This window comes from Pollachius pollachius (genome assembly GCF_949987615.1).
Source record: "Pollachius pollachius genome assembly, chromosome: 13".
Taxonomy (NCBI): domain Eukaryota; kingdom Metazoa; phylum Chordata; class Actinopteri; order Gadiformes; family Gadidae; genus Pollachius; species Pollachius pollachius.
Window position 1 is genome coordinate 12,126,251 of NC_136946.1, and position 21,160 is coordinate 12,147,410.

At 41.6% G+C, this 21,160-nt stretch overlaps 2 protein-coding genes across 2 annotated transcripts; both read right to left on the reverse strand.

The window, feature by feature from the left end:
- Positions 1-625: 625 nt before the first annotated feature.
- Positions 626-5,989, reverse strand: LOC307084562 (inactive sodium-dependent neutral amino acid transporter B(0)AT3-like; the record flags this gene model as incomplete). The annotated part of the gene is made up of 12 exons (XM_079748992.1): positions 626-772; positions 960-1,122; positions 1,305-1,464; positions 2,648-2,852; positions 2,941-3,097; positions 3,172-3,300; positions 3,454-3,566; positions 3,667-3,773; positions 3,931-4,116; positions 4,305-4,442; positions 4,782-4,922; positions 5,845-5,989. 12 exons carry the CDS (start codon positions 5,987-5,989, stop codon positions 626-628), a joined length of 1,791 nt encoding a protein of 596 aa, XP_079605118.1.
- A 7,761-nt stretch (positions 5,990-13,750) lies between these two features.
- On the reverse strand, positions 13,751-20,098 carry LOC307084686 (sodium-dependent neutral amino acid transporter B(0)AT3-like; the record flags this gene model as incomplete). Its single annotated transcript, XM_079749158.1, has 12 exons — positions 13,751-13,945; positions 14,138-14,300; positions 14,474-14,633; positions 16,865-17,069; positions 17,158-17,314; positions 17,389-17,517; positions 17,624-17,736; positions 17,830-17,936; positions 18,094-18,279; positions 18,434-18,571; positions 18,911-19,051; positions 19,954-20,098. 12 exons carry the CDS (start codon positions 20,096-20,098, stop codon positions 13,751-13,753), a joined length of 1,839 nt encoding a protein of 612 aa, XP_079605284.1.
- Between the last annotated feature and the right edge of the window lie 1,062 nt (positions 20,099-21,160).

Consider the following 21,160-nt stretch of genomic DNA (forward strand, 5'->3'; position numbering starts at 1 on the left):
AAGATTCAATTAAATTACTCTTCGATTAATTGTGCCTGCCCCCTGTCTAGTCTTAAATTACTTTCTCAAACAAGGAAGTCCATTTTTATGAAAAAACTGAATTTTTCAGTGGTAATGCTATTTTACAGATTCACAGCAGGTAGATTATTTAGTAAGTTGTTTTATCAGTAAATTATAATTATAAGTATGTAACTTAATTATGAGAAGAGAATGGCAAGATTTGCTTAAAAAGGTCCCTGTATGATCGCGTTTTTTATATCCAAAATCTCCTGTTATTATTATTTCAAAAAATAATTTCAGCTCTTGAATCGTGCATTAAAAAAAATGTATAGAAAGCAGTAGTGGGACAAACAAGTGTGAAAATTCAACATTGCAGACCTACTATTTCCGCTGAAATTCAAAAGTGGTTATCACTATATGCCAACCCCAATTCCACCTCATAGAGCCGTCACAGCTGAATTAATGAGACTATATTGAAGAAGTCCACACATCCAAAGAAGGAATGCTGATTGGCCACCTCAAGACATTCATTTCATGTCATAGGCGGAAGTTCTCATAATTCCTGCTGCTGTTATTATGTTTCGATATCATAACTGTTGTTGATGTAGGGATTGGTGCCAAAGCGTTAAGAAAACTTTCTGTTGAGTCCACAGCGAATGAGTCTGTAAATGGCGACCAGAGGGATGGAGATCACAGGAAACACAGAGAGGATGACTATAATGGCAAACACCCAGCCTGGGTAATCCTTTGCTTCTGTCTCTGGGAAATGGACCTGGGATAGAAACAAGCCAATAAATCAAATTCCCATAAGTTGCTTTTACAATGACATTTTACAATGACATTGTAAAATAAACGTACAACATTACCTTATTACATTATAAAATGTTATAAAAGAGATGATCCTCAAACCACTTGAAGCAACTGTTTTTGTCATGTATTTCGCCTATCGGTTCACTCACATAGTCAGGGTTCCATGCAGGATATTGTGGGTGCTTCTGGGCCTGAATAACCACGTAGGCCAGAAACACCACCAGCAGGTACAGTGGACTGATAAACCTCCAGCAAACCCTCCAGAAGATGTTGGGTCTTTTCGCAGTCATGAAGAGGATGTCGTCACTAATCCTGCCCATAGACGTAGAACATGAATGTGATTAATAGAGTTCCTTTAGGTTTAACTGTATCTAACATGGGGCAGGAACTACGTTTAGGGAATATATTAATGCAACAATGACGACTTCATATCTACCACCAGAAACACACTCAAATAATGACAATCGCGATCCATGCTAGAAGGAAATGGTTACTTTTGCATCCCGTAAAAATAGATGACTCCGATCAGCTCGAAGAAGGCGATGATGAGCAGTGGCACTGAGCCCACATAGTTGTTGAAGATCTCCAGCCAGTAGTTCCCTGAGCCCAGGGTGAACACCAGGGCCACCAGAAAGGACACCAAGCAAACACCAGCTTTGAGAGTTGAGAGAAAATATGGTGTAATTAAGTCCGGCACGGATACTCCATGCGCTACAAAGTCAGGCAGATTCGATAATAAACTACGATCCTATGCTCTTTCCCTCTTTCCTCCAACGCACTTTGCTAGTCTTTAATTTACTGTTACTTACAACCAATACATGTTAATATTTTACCTTGACTGAGAATTTGTAATGTTTGATTCATGAACGATTAGAACAAAAATAACAAATCTTAATTCTCCAATGTCTAAAATAAGGTTTATACCCTAGGGTAGAAGTGAACTGCACCATGGGAATAGTAATGAGCCACGCACCCTAATACCCATTGCTAGTTTTGTACTCTTGCTTTTCCTAGTTTTCTAAATTAAATCAAAATTAATTTCAATCAACTGCTTGTATCAAATATCGGATCAGCTGAATAAGTAAAAACTAACAAATGAAGTTTCTGGAAACGTCATTGAAAATTTCACAGGCAAAACTTTCGGAGTGACACTCGGAGCGACATCTCGGAGGCATGCCATGGTTTTAAGGGTATTTTTTCAGAAAAATACACTTGCTCTGGTCAGAAGCATGACCAATGGCGACCCTGCCTTAGCTGAATCTCTGAAGCTAAGCAGCTGTGGGCTTGGTTAGTACTTGATGGGAGACCAACTGGGAACACTGAGTTGCTGCTGGAAGTGGTGTCGGGTGTTGGCCAATAGGTGGCACTCTTCCCTCTGGCCAAAAACATCAATCTCCAATGCCCCAGTGCAGTGACGGGGACTCTGTGCTGTGGAAGGCGCCGTCCTTCGGAGGAGACGTAAAACCGAGGTCTTGTTTTCACTAAGGTCATAAAAGATCCCAGGGCACTGATCGCAAAGATTAGGGTATTCTCCGGTGTCCTGGTTAAATCTGCCCAACCAGGCTCATTCAATCTGGCCCCCTAATCATCCCCCAGTATAATTGGCTTATTCATTAATTCCCTCACTCTCCACCTCAAGCTTGTGTGTGGTGAGCGTTCTGACGCCGATCGGCTGCCTTGCATCACCCAAGTGGGTGCTACACACTGGGTGTGGTTAGTAAGGTCCCCTTCACTGTAAGTGATTTGAGTTTCCAAAAAAAAAAGCGCTATATAAGTTCAATGATTTATTATTATTATTTTCTTGAGGAACATCAAATAGCAGTGGTGCACTGCACACCTGTGACCAGCTCACTGGGGATCCACGTTGGCACCAGTTTTAGGTCCCGAATAGACGTAAGAATGACCTCTATGCTTCCAAACATGGAGGACAGGCCCAGGCTGAAGAGCATGACAAAGAACAGCACGGCCCAGACCTGAGAGCCCGGCATCTCTATCACCGCTTCGGTGAACACAATGAACGCCAGGCCGGTACCAGACGCACTCTGAGAAAAGAGGATGGAAAGTATGTATATATTCAATCATTGAATATTATTATCAGAATTATCTATCTATTGATCGTTCCCTTAGTACCTGGTCAAGGAACTTTTGAAGTACGCAGGACCTCAGATCCACCGCTGCAACCTCGTTCGGCCGTGTGCTGGTCAGATGTTCAAGCATCTGTTCGTAGTTGTCCAAGGTCATGTTCTGATCTCCGATCTCCAAGTAGTTGGTCAGAGATAAGATGTTGCTGCAGATGAAATACAAATGTGTATTATATCTAGAGACAATTTAAAGAAAATTGAAACAGTAAACTTGAATTACCTCATGCGGCAGGAGTTGTAGTTGTTGGTGGCCTTGAAGCCCAGAATGGAGAAGATGGGAATGGCTGCATAAATAGATGTAATACTGTTGATCACACCCACCAAAACAGCATCTCGCTCACAGTTATTCCTGATGTGCATCCGGGAGAGAACACAGATTATTAACACTTCATCTGTCATTGCTTAATGACAGACCTGCATATGGTAGAATGGTAAGCATTAGAAAGCTCAGCTTTAGCATGGTTAGCATTAGCAAGGTTAGCACTAAGAACAGGGAACCAACTTCTCAGGATTGTAGCTGGAGAAGGCGATGAGACCTCCGGAAGCCAATGAGAGCGAGAAGAAGATTTGAGTGGCGGCGTCCAGCCACACCTGGGGATTCTTCAGCATGTTCCACTGGAGGAAGAACAAAACAACGCATACAAAATCACATCAAACCTGCTCACAAATGTGAGAAAGGAGGTCCGCCTAAAAGTTCTAATAACTTATAACTTACATCGGGAGTGAAGAGGTAGATCAGGCCATCAGTGGATCCAGGCAGAGTGAGGCTTTGTATCAGGAAAATAGTCAGCACCAGGTAGGGGAAGGTAACTGTCACATATACTGCCTTGAAGACAAAAACAATCACTCAAGTGTGGATATTAGATAGTCGTTGAAACAATGGTACGTTAGGCCAAACTCCTGCATTTACCCTGTGGTAAAATATCCCTCCTTGTATATCCTTACAAAATCAAAGACAACCAAAGTCAACCCGGTGCACCAACCTTTCCTATGGTCTCGATGCCCCTGATGAAGCAGATGTAGACCACACACCAGGCGGTGGCCAAGCAGATGACCATCGTCCACTGCAGAGAGCCGCTGGTCTCGATGTCCGGGGTTGTGTTCAGGGTCTGGCGGTACCAGAAGTAGTTTACCGGCGTGCTGTCCACACACTCCTGGTTGTAGGCTGTTCAAGGAGATCACCGGTTCAAGAAAGGGTATTTGCCTCAAAATGTTATCGTTGCTTATTTGTTAACAGATAACTATTATGTGATAAAGTACAGTAAAACTTCTAGCAATCCTGCCCTGAAAAACCTTGGAAACCTAACCCAGACCCCAAGCCTGACCAAGACATGCAGATGTACTTCCTCTTACCTGTAGAGTTGTCATTAAGCGGGCACTGACTCCAGGGCAGGGGATCCTGGAAAGAGTGGAAGAAGTACCACAGCACCCAGGCCAGGATGGTGTTGTAGAACAGGCTCAACAGGAACGACACCACCATGCTGGCTATGCCTGGGCAACATGAGTAGCAGTGACCAGATTCTTGATTTTTTTGTGATTAATGTAGATTCTCATTTAAGGTCCTCCTAATTGTGATCGATTGTCAACTCCATTGTTTAATACACCATGTTTCTGAACCCTTACTGCTCTTTATCAGCAGGAAGCCTCATTTGTATGTTAAATGTGGCTGTTGCTGCACTTCTTCCAGATGTTTGTTTTTTTACTAGGACACATCACTTTTTTGTAGCTACTCAAATCATGTCTCAAAACGTGCATGCCCATTCAAATGACTCAATGTTAATGTTATCAGGTATCAGACGCTGTCTTCAAATCGATCTTAAGGCGACCTACCGACTCCACCCAGGAAAGGGGAGATGGAGGTCCAGACGCCGATGCTGCCCATGCGCAGCCTCTGTCCGATGGCCATCTCCAGGTATAGCAGGGGAAGGCCCTCAAATACCAAGGCTATCAGGTAGGGGATGAGGAATGCACCTGGGTGGGGAAATTCTTGAGACGTCAGGCAGGAATGTAGAAACAATCGGGGACTTTGTCCATGATGTCTGTGCTCTTCGCCAGACAAACTAATTGTTAAAAATCTGTCGTCTGTTAGGCCTGATTTCTAAACTCGACTCCCAACTAGAGGCTCCAAAACAATCAAAATACATACACCCACACAGAGCTTCTTCGTCCCCATTTTCTGTAAAGACTGTGACGGTGGACAAGCTGTCATCCAGCCATTAGTTGAACCCTTTACATTGGATTTGACTAAGAGCTGAAGGTACCTTATCAGAAGATACAAGGATGTGACTAATGGTTCACTATAGGATAGTCAAACATATATTTACTTAAATATGAGAGCTAATTAGACTTTAATGATCTCCGAGATGTATATTAGATGAATAATGCTCATCCTTTATTTTAAATAATGGAGAATATGATGCAAACTCACCGAAAGGAAACGGAAATTGACATTTCAAATGGACAAACAATATTTTATTCAAAAGTAAAAACATTTTTTATATATCTATCTCGATCAGGGACACAAATTTAGTTTTCAGAGTTTAGTCTTTTTCCTTAATTTTCTAGAAAGAATGACCAGCCAAGTGATTGTTGAATATTTAACCTTGAATCTTTCTACCATTCATATGGTCAAACCTATCAACCAATGGCTGGTGACAGGTGTTATTTTCTGACCGTGATCTCAAATGACTCTTTTTGTAAATTAATAAGCATGAATTTATTCAGGTAGTTGCATAAAACCACAGCCTATAATTATTGTATCCAACATCCCCCACACCAAGTTGGACATTACAGATGCACACTATCACATATTCATTCATTCAAGTATTCATAGAGGATATATATATATATATATATATATATATATATATATATATATAAAGTAGCACCTTACCACCACCATAGATTTGGCACAGATAGGGAAAACGCCATACATTCCCCAGTCCCACAGCAAAGCCAACGCAGGTCAGGAGATACTGGACCTTGTTGTCCCATTTAGGTCTCTCCTCCTTCCCATTGGAGTCCACTGTTTTCCCCATGTTGCAGAGACAGCTCTTCAAACAACAAGGTTAGATCCCAAATCCAGTGATGGAGAACTTTCAAGGCTGATATCCAAGACAACCCCTTGGTTATATTTTGGGGAGTCTGGCCTGGTATTAAGTTGGACTCACAATCCAGTTGCAGGGTCTGTCGACTGAAGGCAAAGTATGATGTCCAGTTGGTTATGCCCTGGCTCCTCTTTTGACTCACTCTCTTTATCTCTCTCTCTCTCTCTGTCTAAGTGTGGTCTGTTCTCGGATTTAAATGCACAAGCCCTTGTATGCAGGGTTAGAGGTGGTGGTGGTGGTGCTGGTGGTGGGGTTATAGGTACGATGAGTGCTAGTTAGAGTGGACAGGATGATCTAATGCCTATGAGAGTGTTTTTTGGTTTGGAGCGGCACAATCCCTTAGTTAATCGTTGATCATGGTGATAATGCCTGTGTGCTGCCTGGATCCAAGGCACTTGGGCACATCTTACTGCTATAATAGCAGGCCTGTCGCACCAGTAACTCAAGTTAGTCATGTGCGCATGTGCCAAGCAGACTGCAGCTCAAACACACACAGCATGTGCGAACGCATCCATACACAGCAAGCACGCACATACACACCGCACACACGCGCAGACACACACGCAGGCGCACACACCGCACGTCAAGACAAAGGCAGTGACACACTCGCCGAGGTAACGTTATGTTTTTAAACATAACGGCTCCGCCGTCGACAAACTCTCCCAGGTAAGAAGTTCTGCATATAGACTGTAGAAATCGCGATAAAAGAGGGGAAGAGACAATTTCTCACCTCTACAAGCAACGGCAGGTCGTTCATTTTGTCATGAAAAAACGTTAAAACATTGCACCGACCGGCAAATCAACACACAAGTCAAGTGATCTTAAGACAAGTCACAGTGTCCCTATCAGGCAACGAAAACATGTCAATAACAGAGTATGGTGAATTAGGTCTACAGAGTTGTCGTGGAAATATCAATCCTAGGCCAATCCTAGCCTAGCCAGGCCAATCGACTGACTTCTTTGTTATGCAGATTCCTTTAACCTTCTTGCAGCCATGCTTGCAGACTCGCAGACATTGTCCACTTCTCCCATAGTGTATTGCAGTTAACTTGGCCTCTCCCGCCAATGCAAACGTTTCCCTAAAATAATCTTGATAACCCATTTTCTCACTGAATGTGTCCTTGGTAACCTTGCTGCCAGTACTTTCCCATGATCATGCTCTAATAATAAATAAAATAATTTGCTGGCCGACGTGTCCGAAAAAGAAGTTTCTCTTCATCAAGAGTCCACCACAAGACTACACTTTGTTGCTCAAATGTAATATAACTCGCCTCCTTGTGCCTCCCGAAATGTCTTTACACTTTGTTGCTCAAACTTAATATTACTCCACTCCTTGAGCCGCCCGAAATTTCTTGCGATATTGATGTCCCCCTTCCCCCCTTGTTTTAGTTTTCTTATGTTTTGTGTGTATGCTATGTGTGACTGTAGGCTACTGCTGCCTGTCTTGGCCAGGACACTGGAAGAGATGTTTAATCTCAATGATGATTATTATTTTCAACTAACCAATAGTAGTGGCCTTGCATTTTAAAATGTCAATGCACTTTTCAGCCCTGAATAACAGTAAAAGCTATTTATTAAATGATTTGCATGCATAGTATACTACACTTTCCAATGAACAATTACCCATGTTACCATAAATTGACTAATTTTATAATGTAATCAAAAGCTCACACACTAGCTGCTTTCAGACACACATGTAAGTCCTGATATTCTCCTGATGGGCCGTATGTGTAAACAATATATCCTGACATTTGTACCCTGAAAATCTCCTGAATAATACTAACCTGAGGTAGTATTTTCTCCGTAGTAAATGTAAATTACCTTATATGTGAATGAGGAGTAGAAAGTCTGTATTTCTCACACCACTTCAGTGGGCGTGTTGATGACGCTTCTGCATGTCATTGAGTGGCCCCCTAAATGATAATCAGCCTGTTGCCGTTCATTCGCTGAATGGTTAAAAAATATTTAAATATTGGCACTGCTTTTAAGGGTCATTTGTGGTGAATGATATTATGCGCTCAGAAATTTGTTACATTATCGACTGGGGGTTTCCACAATATTGCTATGGGTTTAATTACAACTAGAGGTTGAGCACGCGCAAAAACTCTAGTTGGTTTAAAACATGATGATGTGACATATAGTTTGGCTCTGTCGTAAAATTCTTTCATATGGAATGATAAATCAGTCATCGATCAAGGAAATCAAAGGTTGTAGTTACAGTGGATGGATTCTGGGAAATGTGATGTGCATGTGATAAACATGGGATTGTACATTTTCAAAGAGAAGGATTTTCATTGCTGTTTTGAACACATCAAATAATTGCTTGTCATAACTTATTACTTACTCAGCGATGCAGGGGCTGGGCCGAGGCTCTAAGGGTAGACTCCTTTGACCTTTCAACCCGCAGCAGATCAGCGTGTCTAGCGCCACCAGTTGGATGGGGTGACGGGCAGCACAGAGAGCAGAATGATGATGGCAAACACCCAGTCCGGGTACGGCGTCACGTTCGTCTGGGGGAAATCCACCTGAGGGGGGAAAAAAAGCTATACCATGAGTAATAGCCACGTCTGACTTTGGATTCTGTCTTGGACCGGCTAAACGTGTGCGGCCGCCTTACGTGGAATAGCCCCATAAAATATTTGTCATGGTGTTATTAATGATGGATTTGGAGAATTTCGTTTCATGTACTCATTTATAAACCATCACCCTCAATAAGTACAAAATGCACTGCTGCATGAATTATTCCCAACATCCAACATCCCCCATACCAAGTTGGACATGAAAGATGCACTATCACAAAGTATTCATAGAGGATAAATATATATATAAATAGTAGCACCTTACCACCACCATAGATTTGGCACAGATAGGGAAAACGCCATACATTCCCCAGTCGAACAGAAAATCCAATGAAGGACAGGAGATACTGAACTTTGTTGTCCCATTTAGGTCTCTCCCCCTTCCCATCCACCGTTTTTACCATGTTGCAATGACAGGTTTTCAAAATATAACGTTGAGATAGTCCCAAATCCAGTGATGGAGATCACTCAATGCATATATCCAACACAACCCTGCGTTTTATTTTTGGGGAGTCTACCTGGATTTTTTTCCGACTCCCAGTCCAGTAGAGGCTCTACTGTCAACCAAAGGCAAAGTAGCTTCAATGATGTTCAGTAGGTTTGTCCCTCTCTCCTCTGTTTGCTCACTGTCTCTCTCTACCACTATCCCCCTCTCCCCTCTCTCTCTAAGTGGGTTGTGCTCAGAGGTTTTCGGATTTAAATACACAAACCCATGTATACAAGGGGAGGGGGGGGATTTTGTTGGTCTTATTAGTGTTAGTTATTGGTTGAACTGACCTTGGCAGTGCAAGTGGCATGAGCAGGGTGCTGCATAATCAACCACTGGCTGGCTAAATGGCTAAATTGCAGACGACTCTTGCAAAAGAATGCATTTCTAGAGTTGGCTGAATACATCTATTTAGCCTATTTAGCCTTTCTTTAATAACAAGGCTGTGGATATGTAGTCTTTTTTTGTCAATTATAACATGGCAATAGGACAATGTAACTGAGGGAATCGCTTTATTTTACATCAACTATAAGTTTGTTTTTATAGATTTTTTTCCCTTTACCATCCCTTCGAAGTGACGTTTGGACGTGGTTCAAGCATAGACTGTATGAAGTGGTGTTGATACTTTAAACCTATTCCTTTTAGTTTAATTTAAAAAAAATCTGCTTGGTCAGGAGTTACAAATCATTATTCCTGTCTATATTCAATATCCAATTGTGTCTTTGGTTCATTACAAGTGAGAAACAAGTACAAGATGTATGAGTAAGGATCGGTTAGGATTAGGGAGGACAGTTTCTAGAAATAATGTAGAATGTAGAAAAATTAAGAAAAAACGTCTCTCCCACCTCGATTCAATTCAGGATTTCAGCATCAGAATGACATGGCTCTTCAAGATTGCCCATCTTTGTGGTGCTGCTGAGAACAGGTTGTACTTCACTACCATTAGCCTCCTCGTTCAAGTCACTTCTACCTGAAGGGGTCACCTTCACCGAGCTTAACAATGTCTCTCCCCTGCAGAGCAACTCTGTGGAGGCCGTCTATGTCAATTTATACAAGCTGGTGTTGCTTCATGCATGGATGAACTGTTAGACCACCAGACACTCTCACAGTCAACCTTCAACCCCCATTACTGCTAACTGACTGCTTCTAGCTTGGGCTTGGGCTTGTGAGTAATTGATTTCCAACAGCACAAAATCTAAATCGACGTTTAAGGAATGCAAACGATTCAGTTTTACTTATGGTCAATGAATGATGGAATGACGTGCGGTTTCCTCGAATGACTCTTGTCATGACCTGTGTTTATTGCTTTATTGTTGGGATTTTGTTTTGTTTCGTCATCATGTATTCCTCCACTCATTAGTGTGGTTGCAAAGCAAAAAAATACATTTTGAGTTAAATGAACTTCAGTTTTAGAGTGTATGTATAGTGTCTTCATAACGTCTAATTGAGTAAGTATCTTCATTCGTACTGCCTTAGCTGATTGTGGCTGGAAGCTGACCTATCAAAGGTCTCAGTCATAGGCCATTCCATTAAGGATACCTCAACTTTAAAGTGTCTGCTGATGCAGAATATTGACCTAACGGGCCCTATTTTAACGGTCTGAAACGCAAGTGAGAAGCGCCAAGCGCAAGTAGCTTTGTGGGCCGTTCTATGGCCATGTCGCTATTTTACCTGCGCAAAAATGACTTACGCCCGGCGCAAATCTAAAAAGGGTTGGTCTAGAGTTGCCTAATTACCCGTAGGTGTGGTTTGGGCGTAACGTGCAATAAACCAATGAGAGTGCCAGCTCCCATCCCCTTTAAGAGCCGTGAGCGCATTTGAATCTGAAGAGTTGATATTTTGACAGCGCGTCTGCAGTCTCTGATGAGACAGATGCACATGCATTTCAAACTTCAAATGGCTCAGTTTATTGCCAAATAATATGGCCTAATTCACACATGGAATAAGGTTTTTTTCCACAACTTCAGAACTACTGAGTCCTCAAATAAATTTCGCTAAAGAAAACTTAACACACATATGATATGTGGTAACTGTGGTTCTATTTAATGATTTACACAATACATTATAAACATTGTTTCTTATCAGCATTGACTGCATTATCGTTATCGACTTGTGTTCCTAATATGCATGTGCCCCCCGTTAATATTGCCATGGACTGTATTATGCGTTACGTGTTTAGTTTGCGTGTGTTTAAACAGATGGACGCACACACGCGCGCCCGCATTCATTAATTATTTTACACATACACACACGCGCGCCCGCATTCATTCATTCTTTTTAACACTCACAGTAAAACAATGTTTTCTCACGATCAAATACTCATCAATCTAAAAGTTATGGGCATGTGCACGATGTCTGTGTCAAGAAAATATGTGTTTGCTGTACGGTGTTTGCAGATGCATTGGTTTAAAAGTATGGCTTATTACCGCTGTATCAGCTGTTCTTTCCCAAATAATTTACCAGGAATGTGTGGCTAGGTAGATGAGAGAAGCAAAGTGTATGCGCAAGGTACACAAGCAAAATTATGTATGCGCCCTTAAAATAGCATCTGAACAACGCGCCACTTTAAACCAGGTATTTCCTGGTATGTGGCGCAAGTGATTTCTGAAACTGCAAAATAGCACCAGGGAACGTTTGCGCCAGAACACGCCTCCTCCTTCCGCCGAACCGCCCCTTGGGGCGCAAGATCATTCCCTAATTTACCGACGCGTGGCGCAGGAGGGAAAAGAACGCTCTGCGCCAGTTGCAAACTAGCAACGACACATGCGCCAGTGATTAAGTCAATTGCGCCGGATGCATGATAGGGCCCAACATGTCTCCTATATGGGGGAGCCACATAACAGGAGTTGGGATCATAATGATGTTCAGAAAAAAAATCATCCTGGTTTCTGCTCCAACCATGCACTCCGAGTCACCTGATTTCACTCCTTAAGTTGTCATAGCTTCTGGGTATAAAAAGAGGTGTATTAATATAGGTTAAATTTTATTGCACAGCAACAGAAGTACCAACCTCTGGGTGGTTGCTCCTTCTCAATTACTAAATAATTTCCTTTAACTTTTGGATCGAGGATGTTCCAGTTATTAGTTGGCATGAATCCCTGCCTGATTTTTCTATCATTTCCCTCCAGTCCACTGTCACGTGACCTCCTCCGCTGTCCCTCTGGTTCACAGGGAAGCGGTGTCTGTAGAGGCAGCTGGCGAACATCCGACTGGCCAGGCTCAGACAATAATAATTTTCAATACTTATCAGACATACAATTCCCTTTCAAAGGCTGGAAACCACTACATCTACTTAGATATATTTTTTAAATATTGTGTTCCTGTTTTATGTTCACCCTTTAGAGGTTTAGTTCCTTTTTCAACCCTTGTTTTTTCTTATTGCATTTCACGTCTCTTTGTAGAGCCCATGCCGGCAATCAACTATGTGTTTACAACCACTCCCTAGGATAAGAGGTTTGATGAGCCAACCTCACAAATAACCTGTGTCCATGACGGGAAGGAACAAAGCATAACTTGGTCGATATAACTTCCATTGGTGAAAGATATCAGGAAGCTGTATGAAAGGTTAATTATTTCTGTTTCAGCTCACTTTTAATCCTTTCTGTAAAATGAGCATGATCTTGATTTGATACAATTTTTTGAACTACACAAATTCAGGCACCTTTTATATTGGCTTTTCAATTCAGGGTTTTCCAGGAAGTCTTGTTGTTGTTCTTGGTTGGTGATACTAGTTAGTGTGGTTTTATTAACATCAACATATGGCACACAGTAACTCTGCTGCATCAACCAATCACATCGAGTCTCTAAAACTTTTTTCATTATTCCAAATAAATAGAACAGATGTTAGTTGTTAAGTTATTACATAATAATATATTAATAAATGCATAGTTTTAAAACACTATTAATCTTGTCGCCTATTATCCAACCTCTGCAAGGAAAAACTTTGCCATCGCCAAACCCAATCAATAATTCAACACACATATACACACACATATAAATTATCACTATTAGAATATAATTCTAGATTCAATACCCTTGAAGTAAACAAGACTCAATTCAATTTCTCTTCGATTAATTGTGCATGCCCCCTCTAAAGATTTGAATTACGTTCTCCAACAAGGAAGTACATTTTTATGAAAGGACTGCGATATCCAGTGGTAATGCTATTTTACTGATTCACAGCAGGTAGAATATTTAGTAAGTTGCTTTATCAGTAAGTTATAATTATGAGTATGTAACTTAACTATGAGACAAGAGAATGGCAAGATTTGCATAAAAAGGTTCCTGTCTAGTTGTGTTTTTGATATTCAAAAACTATTATTATTTCAAAACATGATTTCAGCTCTTGAATGGTGCATAAAAAAAAACATTGTATAGAAAGCAGTAGTGGGACAAACAAACGTGAAAATGCAACATTGTAGACCTACTTGTAAACTATTTCTGCTGAAATTCAAAAGTAGTTATCTTCTGCACTATAGGCCAACCCCAATTCCACCTCATAGAGCCGTCACAGTTGAATATATGAGACTATATTGAAGAAGTCCACACATCCAAAGAAGCAATGCTAAACACCTCAAGACATGCATTTCATGTCATAGGCAGAAGTTCTCATAATTCCTGCTGCTGTTATGTTTCGATATCATAACTGTTGATGTAGGGATTGGTGCCAAAGCGTTTGGAGGACTTTCTGTTGAGTCCACAGCGAATGAGTCTGTAAATGGCGACCAGGGGGATTGAGATCACCGGAAACACAGAGAGGATGACTATAATGGCAAACACCCAGCCTGGGTAATCCTTTGCCTCTGTCTCTGGGAAATGGACCTGGGATAAAAACAAGCCAATGAATTTAATTCCCATGAGTTGCTTTTACAATGATATTTTACAACGACATTGTAAAATAAACGTACAACATTACCTTATTACGTTATAAAATGTTATAAAAGAGACGATCCTCAAACCACTTTCGAAGCAACTTTTCATGTCATGTCTTTCGTCTCTGATCGGTTCACTCACATAGTCAGGGTTCCATGCAGGATATTGTGGGTGCTGCTGGGCCTGAATAACCACATAGGCCAGAAACACCACCAGCAGGTACAGTGGACTGATAAACCTCCAGCAAACCCTCCAGAAGATGTTGGGTCTTTTCCCAGTCATGAAGAGGATGTCGTCACTAAACCTGCCCATAGACATAGAACATGAATGTGATTAATTTAGGTTTAACTGTATCCAACATGGGGCAGGAACTACGTTTAGGGAATATATTAATGCAAAAATGACGACTTCATATCTACCACCAAAAACACACTCAAATAATGACAATCACGATTTATACTAGAAGGTAATTGTTACTTTTGCATCCCGTAGAAATAGATGACTCCGATCAGCTCGAAGAAGGCGATGATGAGCAGTGGCACTGAGCCCACGTAACTGTTGAAGATCTCCAGCCAGTAGTTCCCTGAGCCCAGGGTGAACACCAGGGCCACCAGGAAGGAGATCAAGCAAACACCAGCTTTGAGAGTTGAGAGAAAATATGGTGTAATTAAGTCCGGCACGGATACTCCATGCGCTACAAAGTCAGGCAGATTCGATAATAAACTACCGTCCTATGCTCTTCCCTCTTTTCTTCAACGCACTTTGCTGGTTATCAATTTACTGTTACTTACAACCAATAAGTAAGGGATAATGCCCGACGAGGTGTACATTATTAGGAATTATACCATGGTCTGGTGGAATACTCGATTCTGATTGGCTGCAGGGTGTGCATTAACCCCTGATATACGGACACGGACACCTGCTAAGTAGTTCAAGTCAAATTGTCTGTTCAGCCTTCAAAACGAGAGCTGGTAAATTGAAAAATGCCTTAAACTGTAATCAGAAAATGCGGTTATATGCCGACCCTATGGTGTCGTTCTGGGACGAATTTCAAATGATAAATATGTACAATGCATAACGTTAGCTCTCTGGCGCAGAGCTGAGCGGACTAGATTACTTCCCGTTGCCAAGTTGTAGGTAAGGTTCGTCCTATTTACTGGAGGAGTGAACAACGTTTCTGTTGCATAAGAACCTTACGGGAGGGTAATGATTGTTCCAGGTATTAGTCAAACCCTCTGGCGTTAGCAGGGAAGCAAAGTTATGCCTTTTAAAAAACTTTATATTTGGATTGTAGAACGCATGAAAATATGAATGAAAGGTCTTAATTTATTTTCATTATCCCGCTTATACCATGGTCACTTGCCAAAGAAAAGAAATTAAGACTATTCATTCATATTTTCATGCATTTTACAATCCAAATATAAAGGTTCTCCCGTAAGGTTCTTATGAAATGGAAACGTTGTTCACTCCTCCAGTAAATAGGACAGACCTTAGCTACGACTAGGCAACGGGAGGTATTCTAGTCCGCTCAGCTATGAGCCAGAGAGCTAACGTTATACATTGTACATATTTATAATTCGAATTTCGTCCAAGCCTTTATACCACAGATACTCTAGGGTCTATAACATATAACCGCGTTGTCTGATTACAGTTGAATTCGTTTTTCACAATTTACCAGCCCTCGTTTTGAAAGCTGAACAAACAATTTGACTGGAACTACTTAGCAGGTGTCCGTATATCAGGGGTTAAGCACACCCTGCAGCCAATCATAATCGAGTATTCCCCAAGACCATGGTATAAATGGTGATATTTCGCCTTGACTGAGAATTAGTAATGTTTGATACGTGAAAGATTTGTTTAAAACCTCTCAAATGTTTCCAATAACTAAGGATTATACTCTACGGTAGAGTTGAACCATGGAAATAGTTATGAGGTACACAGCCTTATACCATAGATAGTATATAAAATGGATGTAGCATCCGGGCAGACCTCAGTTATTCCAACTGCATGTAATTCTCTTGGCTTATGAGCGTCGCCATCTTGTCATAGTTTGACTCCGCCTCATTTCCTCTAACCAAAAAAGGGCAGTGATGTGACGTCTGGGGGAGGGAGATACGCCCATCTAGGTGACGTACACTGAATTAGCTCGTAGCTCATTAGTTTTTAAACGATCAGTTGGTACAGTTGACCGCAGAGCAAGGCATCTTGGCACCGGAATGAACAATAGGAATGAACGCAGTCGAGGTCAAGAGGACGGAGATAGCATGCTAATCCTGAAAACTAGCCTCCGAGGTGAGTTGAGGGGCAGCGGCTAGCTGTCACTCAAGAGGTTGCGCCCCTAATTATTCATACATTTTAACCTCCAATAAAATAAAAACTAGCCTACTAAAAAAAAATTCACCCCCCGCAGTGTTGTCATGGAGATATGAACTAAACATACTGACTAGAATGTTTTTTTGGACCAGGCTGTAAATAGGTTCAAGACTGAAAACGGCCTGTTTAACAAGTGAGTCAACGAAGAATTGCTCACTTTTGGTACCACCTCGTAGTGGCCACCCGGTGCTACTGCAATGTTTGTCCCTTCCGCATTGGATGCTGGTAGAAGTCGCTGTGGTTGGGGCTTGCCTTATACCCATTACTTGTTTTTTACTCTTGCTTTTCCTAGTTTTCAAAATTAAATCAAAATGAATTTCACTGAACTATGGTCGTATCAAATATCAGATCAGCTGAATAAGTCAAGCCAAACAAATTAAGTTTCTGAAAACGTCATTGAAAATGTCAAAACTTTCGGAGTGATACTCGGAGTGACATCTCTGTCTTTTTTCCAATGTGTTGAGGAACATCAAATAGCAGTGCTGCACTGCAAACCTGTGACAAGTTCGCTGGGGATCCACGTTGGCACCAGTTTTAGGTCTCGAATAGGCGTAAGAATGCCCTCCATGTTTCCAAACATGGAGGACAGGCCCAGGCTGAAGAGCATGACAAAGAACAGCACGGCCCAGACCTGAGAGCCCGGCATCTCTATCACCGCTTCGGTGAACACAATGAACGCCAGGCCGGTACCAGACGCACTCTGAGAAAAGAGGATGGAAAGTATGTATATATTCAATCATTGAATATTATTATCAGAATTATCTATCTATTGATCGTTCCCTTAGTACCTGGTCAAGGAACTTTTGAAGTACGCAGGACCTCAGATCCACCGCTGCAACCTCGTTCGGCCGTGTGCTGGTCAGATGTTCAAGCATCTGTTCGTAGTTGTCCAAGGTCATGTTCTGATCTCCGATCTCCAAGTAGTTGGTCAGAGATAAGATGTTGCTGCAGATGAAATACAAATGTGTATTATATCTAGAGACAATTTAAAGAAAATTGAAACAGTAAACTTGAATTACCTCATGCGGCAGGAGTTGTAGTTGTTGGTGGCCTTGAAGCCCAGAATGGAGAAGATGGGAATGGCTGCATAAATAGATGTAATACTGTTGATCACACCCACCAAAACAGCATCTCGCTCACAGTTATTCCTGATGTGCATCCGGGAGAGAACACAGATTATTAACACTTCATCGTCTGTCATTGCTTAATGACAGACCTGCATATGGTAGAAAGGTAAGCATTAGAAAGACAAACTTCTCAGGATTGTAGCTGGAGAAGGCGATGAGACCTCCGAAAGCCAATGAGAGCGAGAAGAAGATTTGAGTGGCGGCGTCCAGCCACACCTGGGGATTCTTCAGCATGTTCCACTGGAGGAAGAACAAAACAACACATACAAAATCACATCAAACCTGCTCACAAATGTGAGAAAGGAGGTCCGCCTTAAAGTTGTAATAACTTACATCGGGAGTGAAGAGGTAGATCAGGCCATCAGTGGATCCAGGCAGGGTGAGGCTTTGTATCAGGAAAATAGTCAGCACCAGGTAGGGGAAGGTAGCTGTCACATATACTGCCTTGAAGACAAAAACAATCACTCAAGTGTGGATATTAGATAGTCATTGAAACAATGGTACGTTAGGCCAAACTCCTGCATTTACCCTGTGGTAAAATATCCCTCCTTGTATATCCTTACAAAATCAAAGACAACCAAAGTCAACCCGGTGCACCAACCTTTCCTATGGTCTCGATGCCCCTGATGAAGCAGATGTAGACCACACACCAGGCGGTGGCCAAGCAGATGACCATCGTCCACTGCAGAGAGCCGCTGGTCTCGATGTCCGGGGTTATGTTCAGGGTCTGGCGGTACCAGAAGTAGTTTACCGGCGTGCTGTCCACACACTCCTGGTTGTAGGCTGTTCAAGGAGATCACCGGTTCAAGAAAGGGTATTTGCCTCAAAATGTTATCGTTGCTTATTTGTTAACAGATAACTATTATGTGATAAAGTACAGTAAAACTTCTAGCAATCCTGCCCTGAAAACAAGACATGCAGATGTACTTCCTGTTACCTGTAGAGTTGTCATTAAGCGGGCACTGACTCCAGGGCAGGGGATCCTGGAAAGAGTGGAAGAAGTACCACAGCACCCAGGCCAGGATGGTGTTGTAGAACAGGCTCACCAGGAACGACACCACCATGCTGGCTATGCCTGGGCAACATGAGTAGCAGTGACCAGATTCTTGATTTTTTTGTGATTAATGTAGATTCTCATTTAAGGTCCTCCTAATTGTGATCGATTGTCAACTCCATTGTTTAATACACCATGTTTCTGAACCCTTACTGCTCTTTATCAGCAGGAAGCCTCATTTGTATGTTAAATGTGGCTGTTGCTGCACTTCTTCCAGATGTTTGTTTTTTTACTAGGACACATCACTTTTTTGTAGCTACTCAAATCATGTCTCAAAACGTGCATGCCCATTCAAATGACTCAATGTTAATGTTATCAGGTATCAGACGCTGTCTTCAAATCGATCTTAAGGCGACCTACCGACTCCACCCAGGAAAGGGGAGATGGAGGTCCAGACGCCGATGCTGCCCATGCGCAGCCTCTGTCCGATGGCCATCTCCAGGTATAGCAGGGGAAGGCCCTCAAATACCAAGGCTATCAGGTAGGGGATGAGGAATGCACCTGGGTGGGGAAATTCTTGAGACGTCAGGCAGGAATGTAGAAACAATCGGGGACTTTGTCCATGATGTCTGTGCTCTTCGCCAGACAAACTAATTGTTAAAAATCTGTCGTCTGTTAGGCCTGATTTCTAAACTCGACTCCCAACTAGAGGCTCCAAAACAATCAAAATACATACACCCACACAGAGCTTCTTCGTCCCCATTTTCTGTAAAGACTGTGACGGTGGACAAGCTGTCATCCAGCCATTAGTTGAACCCTTTACATTGGATTTGACTAAGAGCTGAAGGTACCTTATCAGAAGATACAAGGATGTGACTAATGGTTCCCTATAGGATAGTCAAACATATATTTACTTAAATATGAGAGCTAATTAGACTTTAATGATCTCCGAGATGTATATTAGATGAATAATGCTCATCCTTTATTTTAAATAATGGAGAATATGATGCAAACTCACCGAAAGGAAACGAAAATTGACATTTCAAATGGGCAAACAATATTTTATTCAAAAGTAAAAACATTTTTTATATATCTATCTCGATCAGGGACAAAAATTTAGTTTTCAGAGTTTAGGCTTTTTTCTTAATTTTCTAGAAAGAATGACCAGCCAAGTGATTGTTGAATATTTAACCTTGAATCTTTCTACCATTCATATGGTCAAACCTATCAACCAATGGCTGGTGACAGGTGTTATTTTCTGACCGTGATCTCAAATGACTCTTTTTGTAAATTAATAAGCATGAATTTATTCAGGTAGTTGCATAAAACCACAGCATATAATTATTGTATCCAACATCCCCCACACCAAGTTGGACATTACAGATGCACACTATCACATATTCATTCATTCAAGTATTCATAGAGGATAAATATATATATATATATATAAAGTAGCACCTTACCACCACCATAGATTTGGCACAGATAGGGAAAACGCCATACATTCCCCAGTCCCACAGCAAAGCCAACGCAGGTCAGGAGATACTGGACCTTGTTGTCCCATTTAGGTCTCTCCTCCTTCCCATTGGAGTCCACTGTTTTCCCCATGTTGCAGAGACAGCTCTTCAAACAACAAGGTTAGATCCCAAATCCAGTGATGGAGAACTTTCAAGGCTGATATCCAAGACAACCCCTTGGTTATATTTTGGGGAGTCTGGCCTGGTATTAAGTTGGACTCACAATCCAGTTGCAGGGTCTGTCGACTAAAGGCAAAGTATGATGTCCTGTTGGTTATGCCCTCTCTCCTCTTTTGACTCACTCTCTCTATTTATCTCTCTCTGTCTCTCTCTAAGTGGGGTGTGTTCAAATACTCTCAGATTTAAATGCACAAGCCCTTGTGTGCAGGGCAGGGGTGGGTGTGGGTGTGTGTGTGTGTGTGTGGGGGGGGGGGTTATAGGTACGATGAGTGCTAGTTATTTGTTTAACAGGCTTTCAAGTAAAAGGTGGCACGACATGACAGGATGAACTAATGCCTATGACAGTGTTTGTTTGGGGCGGAACCAAGCCCTAAGTTAATGGTTAACCAGGTGATGCTGCCTGTGTGCTGCCTGAATCCAAAGCACTTGGGCACATTGGTTTAAAAACATGATCATGTGACATATAGTTTGACTCTGTCGTAAAATTGTTTTATATGGAATGATAAATATATCATCGGAAATCAAAGGTTGTAGTTACTCTGGGAACAATAACCCCAGAATAAAGCAATAAATAATAATAATATTTTTCATGGCTTTGTAGTGAGTTCATCTTTGTTGAATTCCGAACAAAGGACAGTAGTTACAATACATAATATATAATTAACCATCAATAATCTACAAATGTTTTTTTTTCTTCTATCACATAAAAACAAAAACCTGTATATGATTGTCAAACATTAACCAATTTCACTGTAGCTGACATCAGACATTCTTCACATTTCACTAGTTCCATCCGGGAAATGTTTAGGAATAAAAAACACCTTTCAAGGCCAACGCAGAGTTAATTAGTCAAAACATTAGATTCGAGTTTGTCATTAGCGTTGTATTAGCCATTACTTGAGGCTTAGGAAAGTGGTTACTACTCCGGAAATACCATTTGTAAAGAGCAGTTGTGCATGTAACATCGCACACA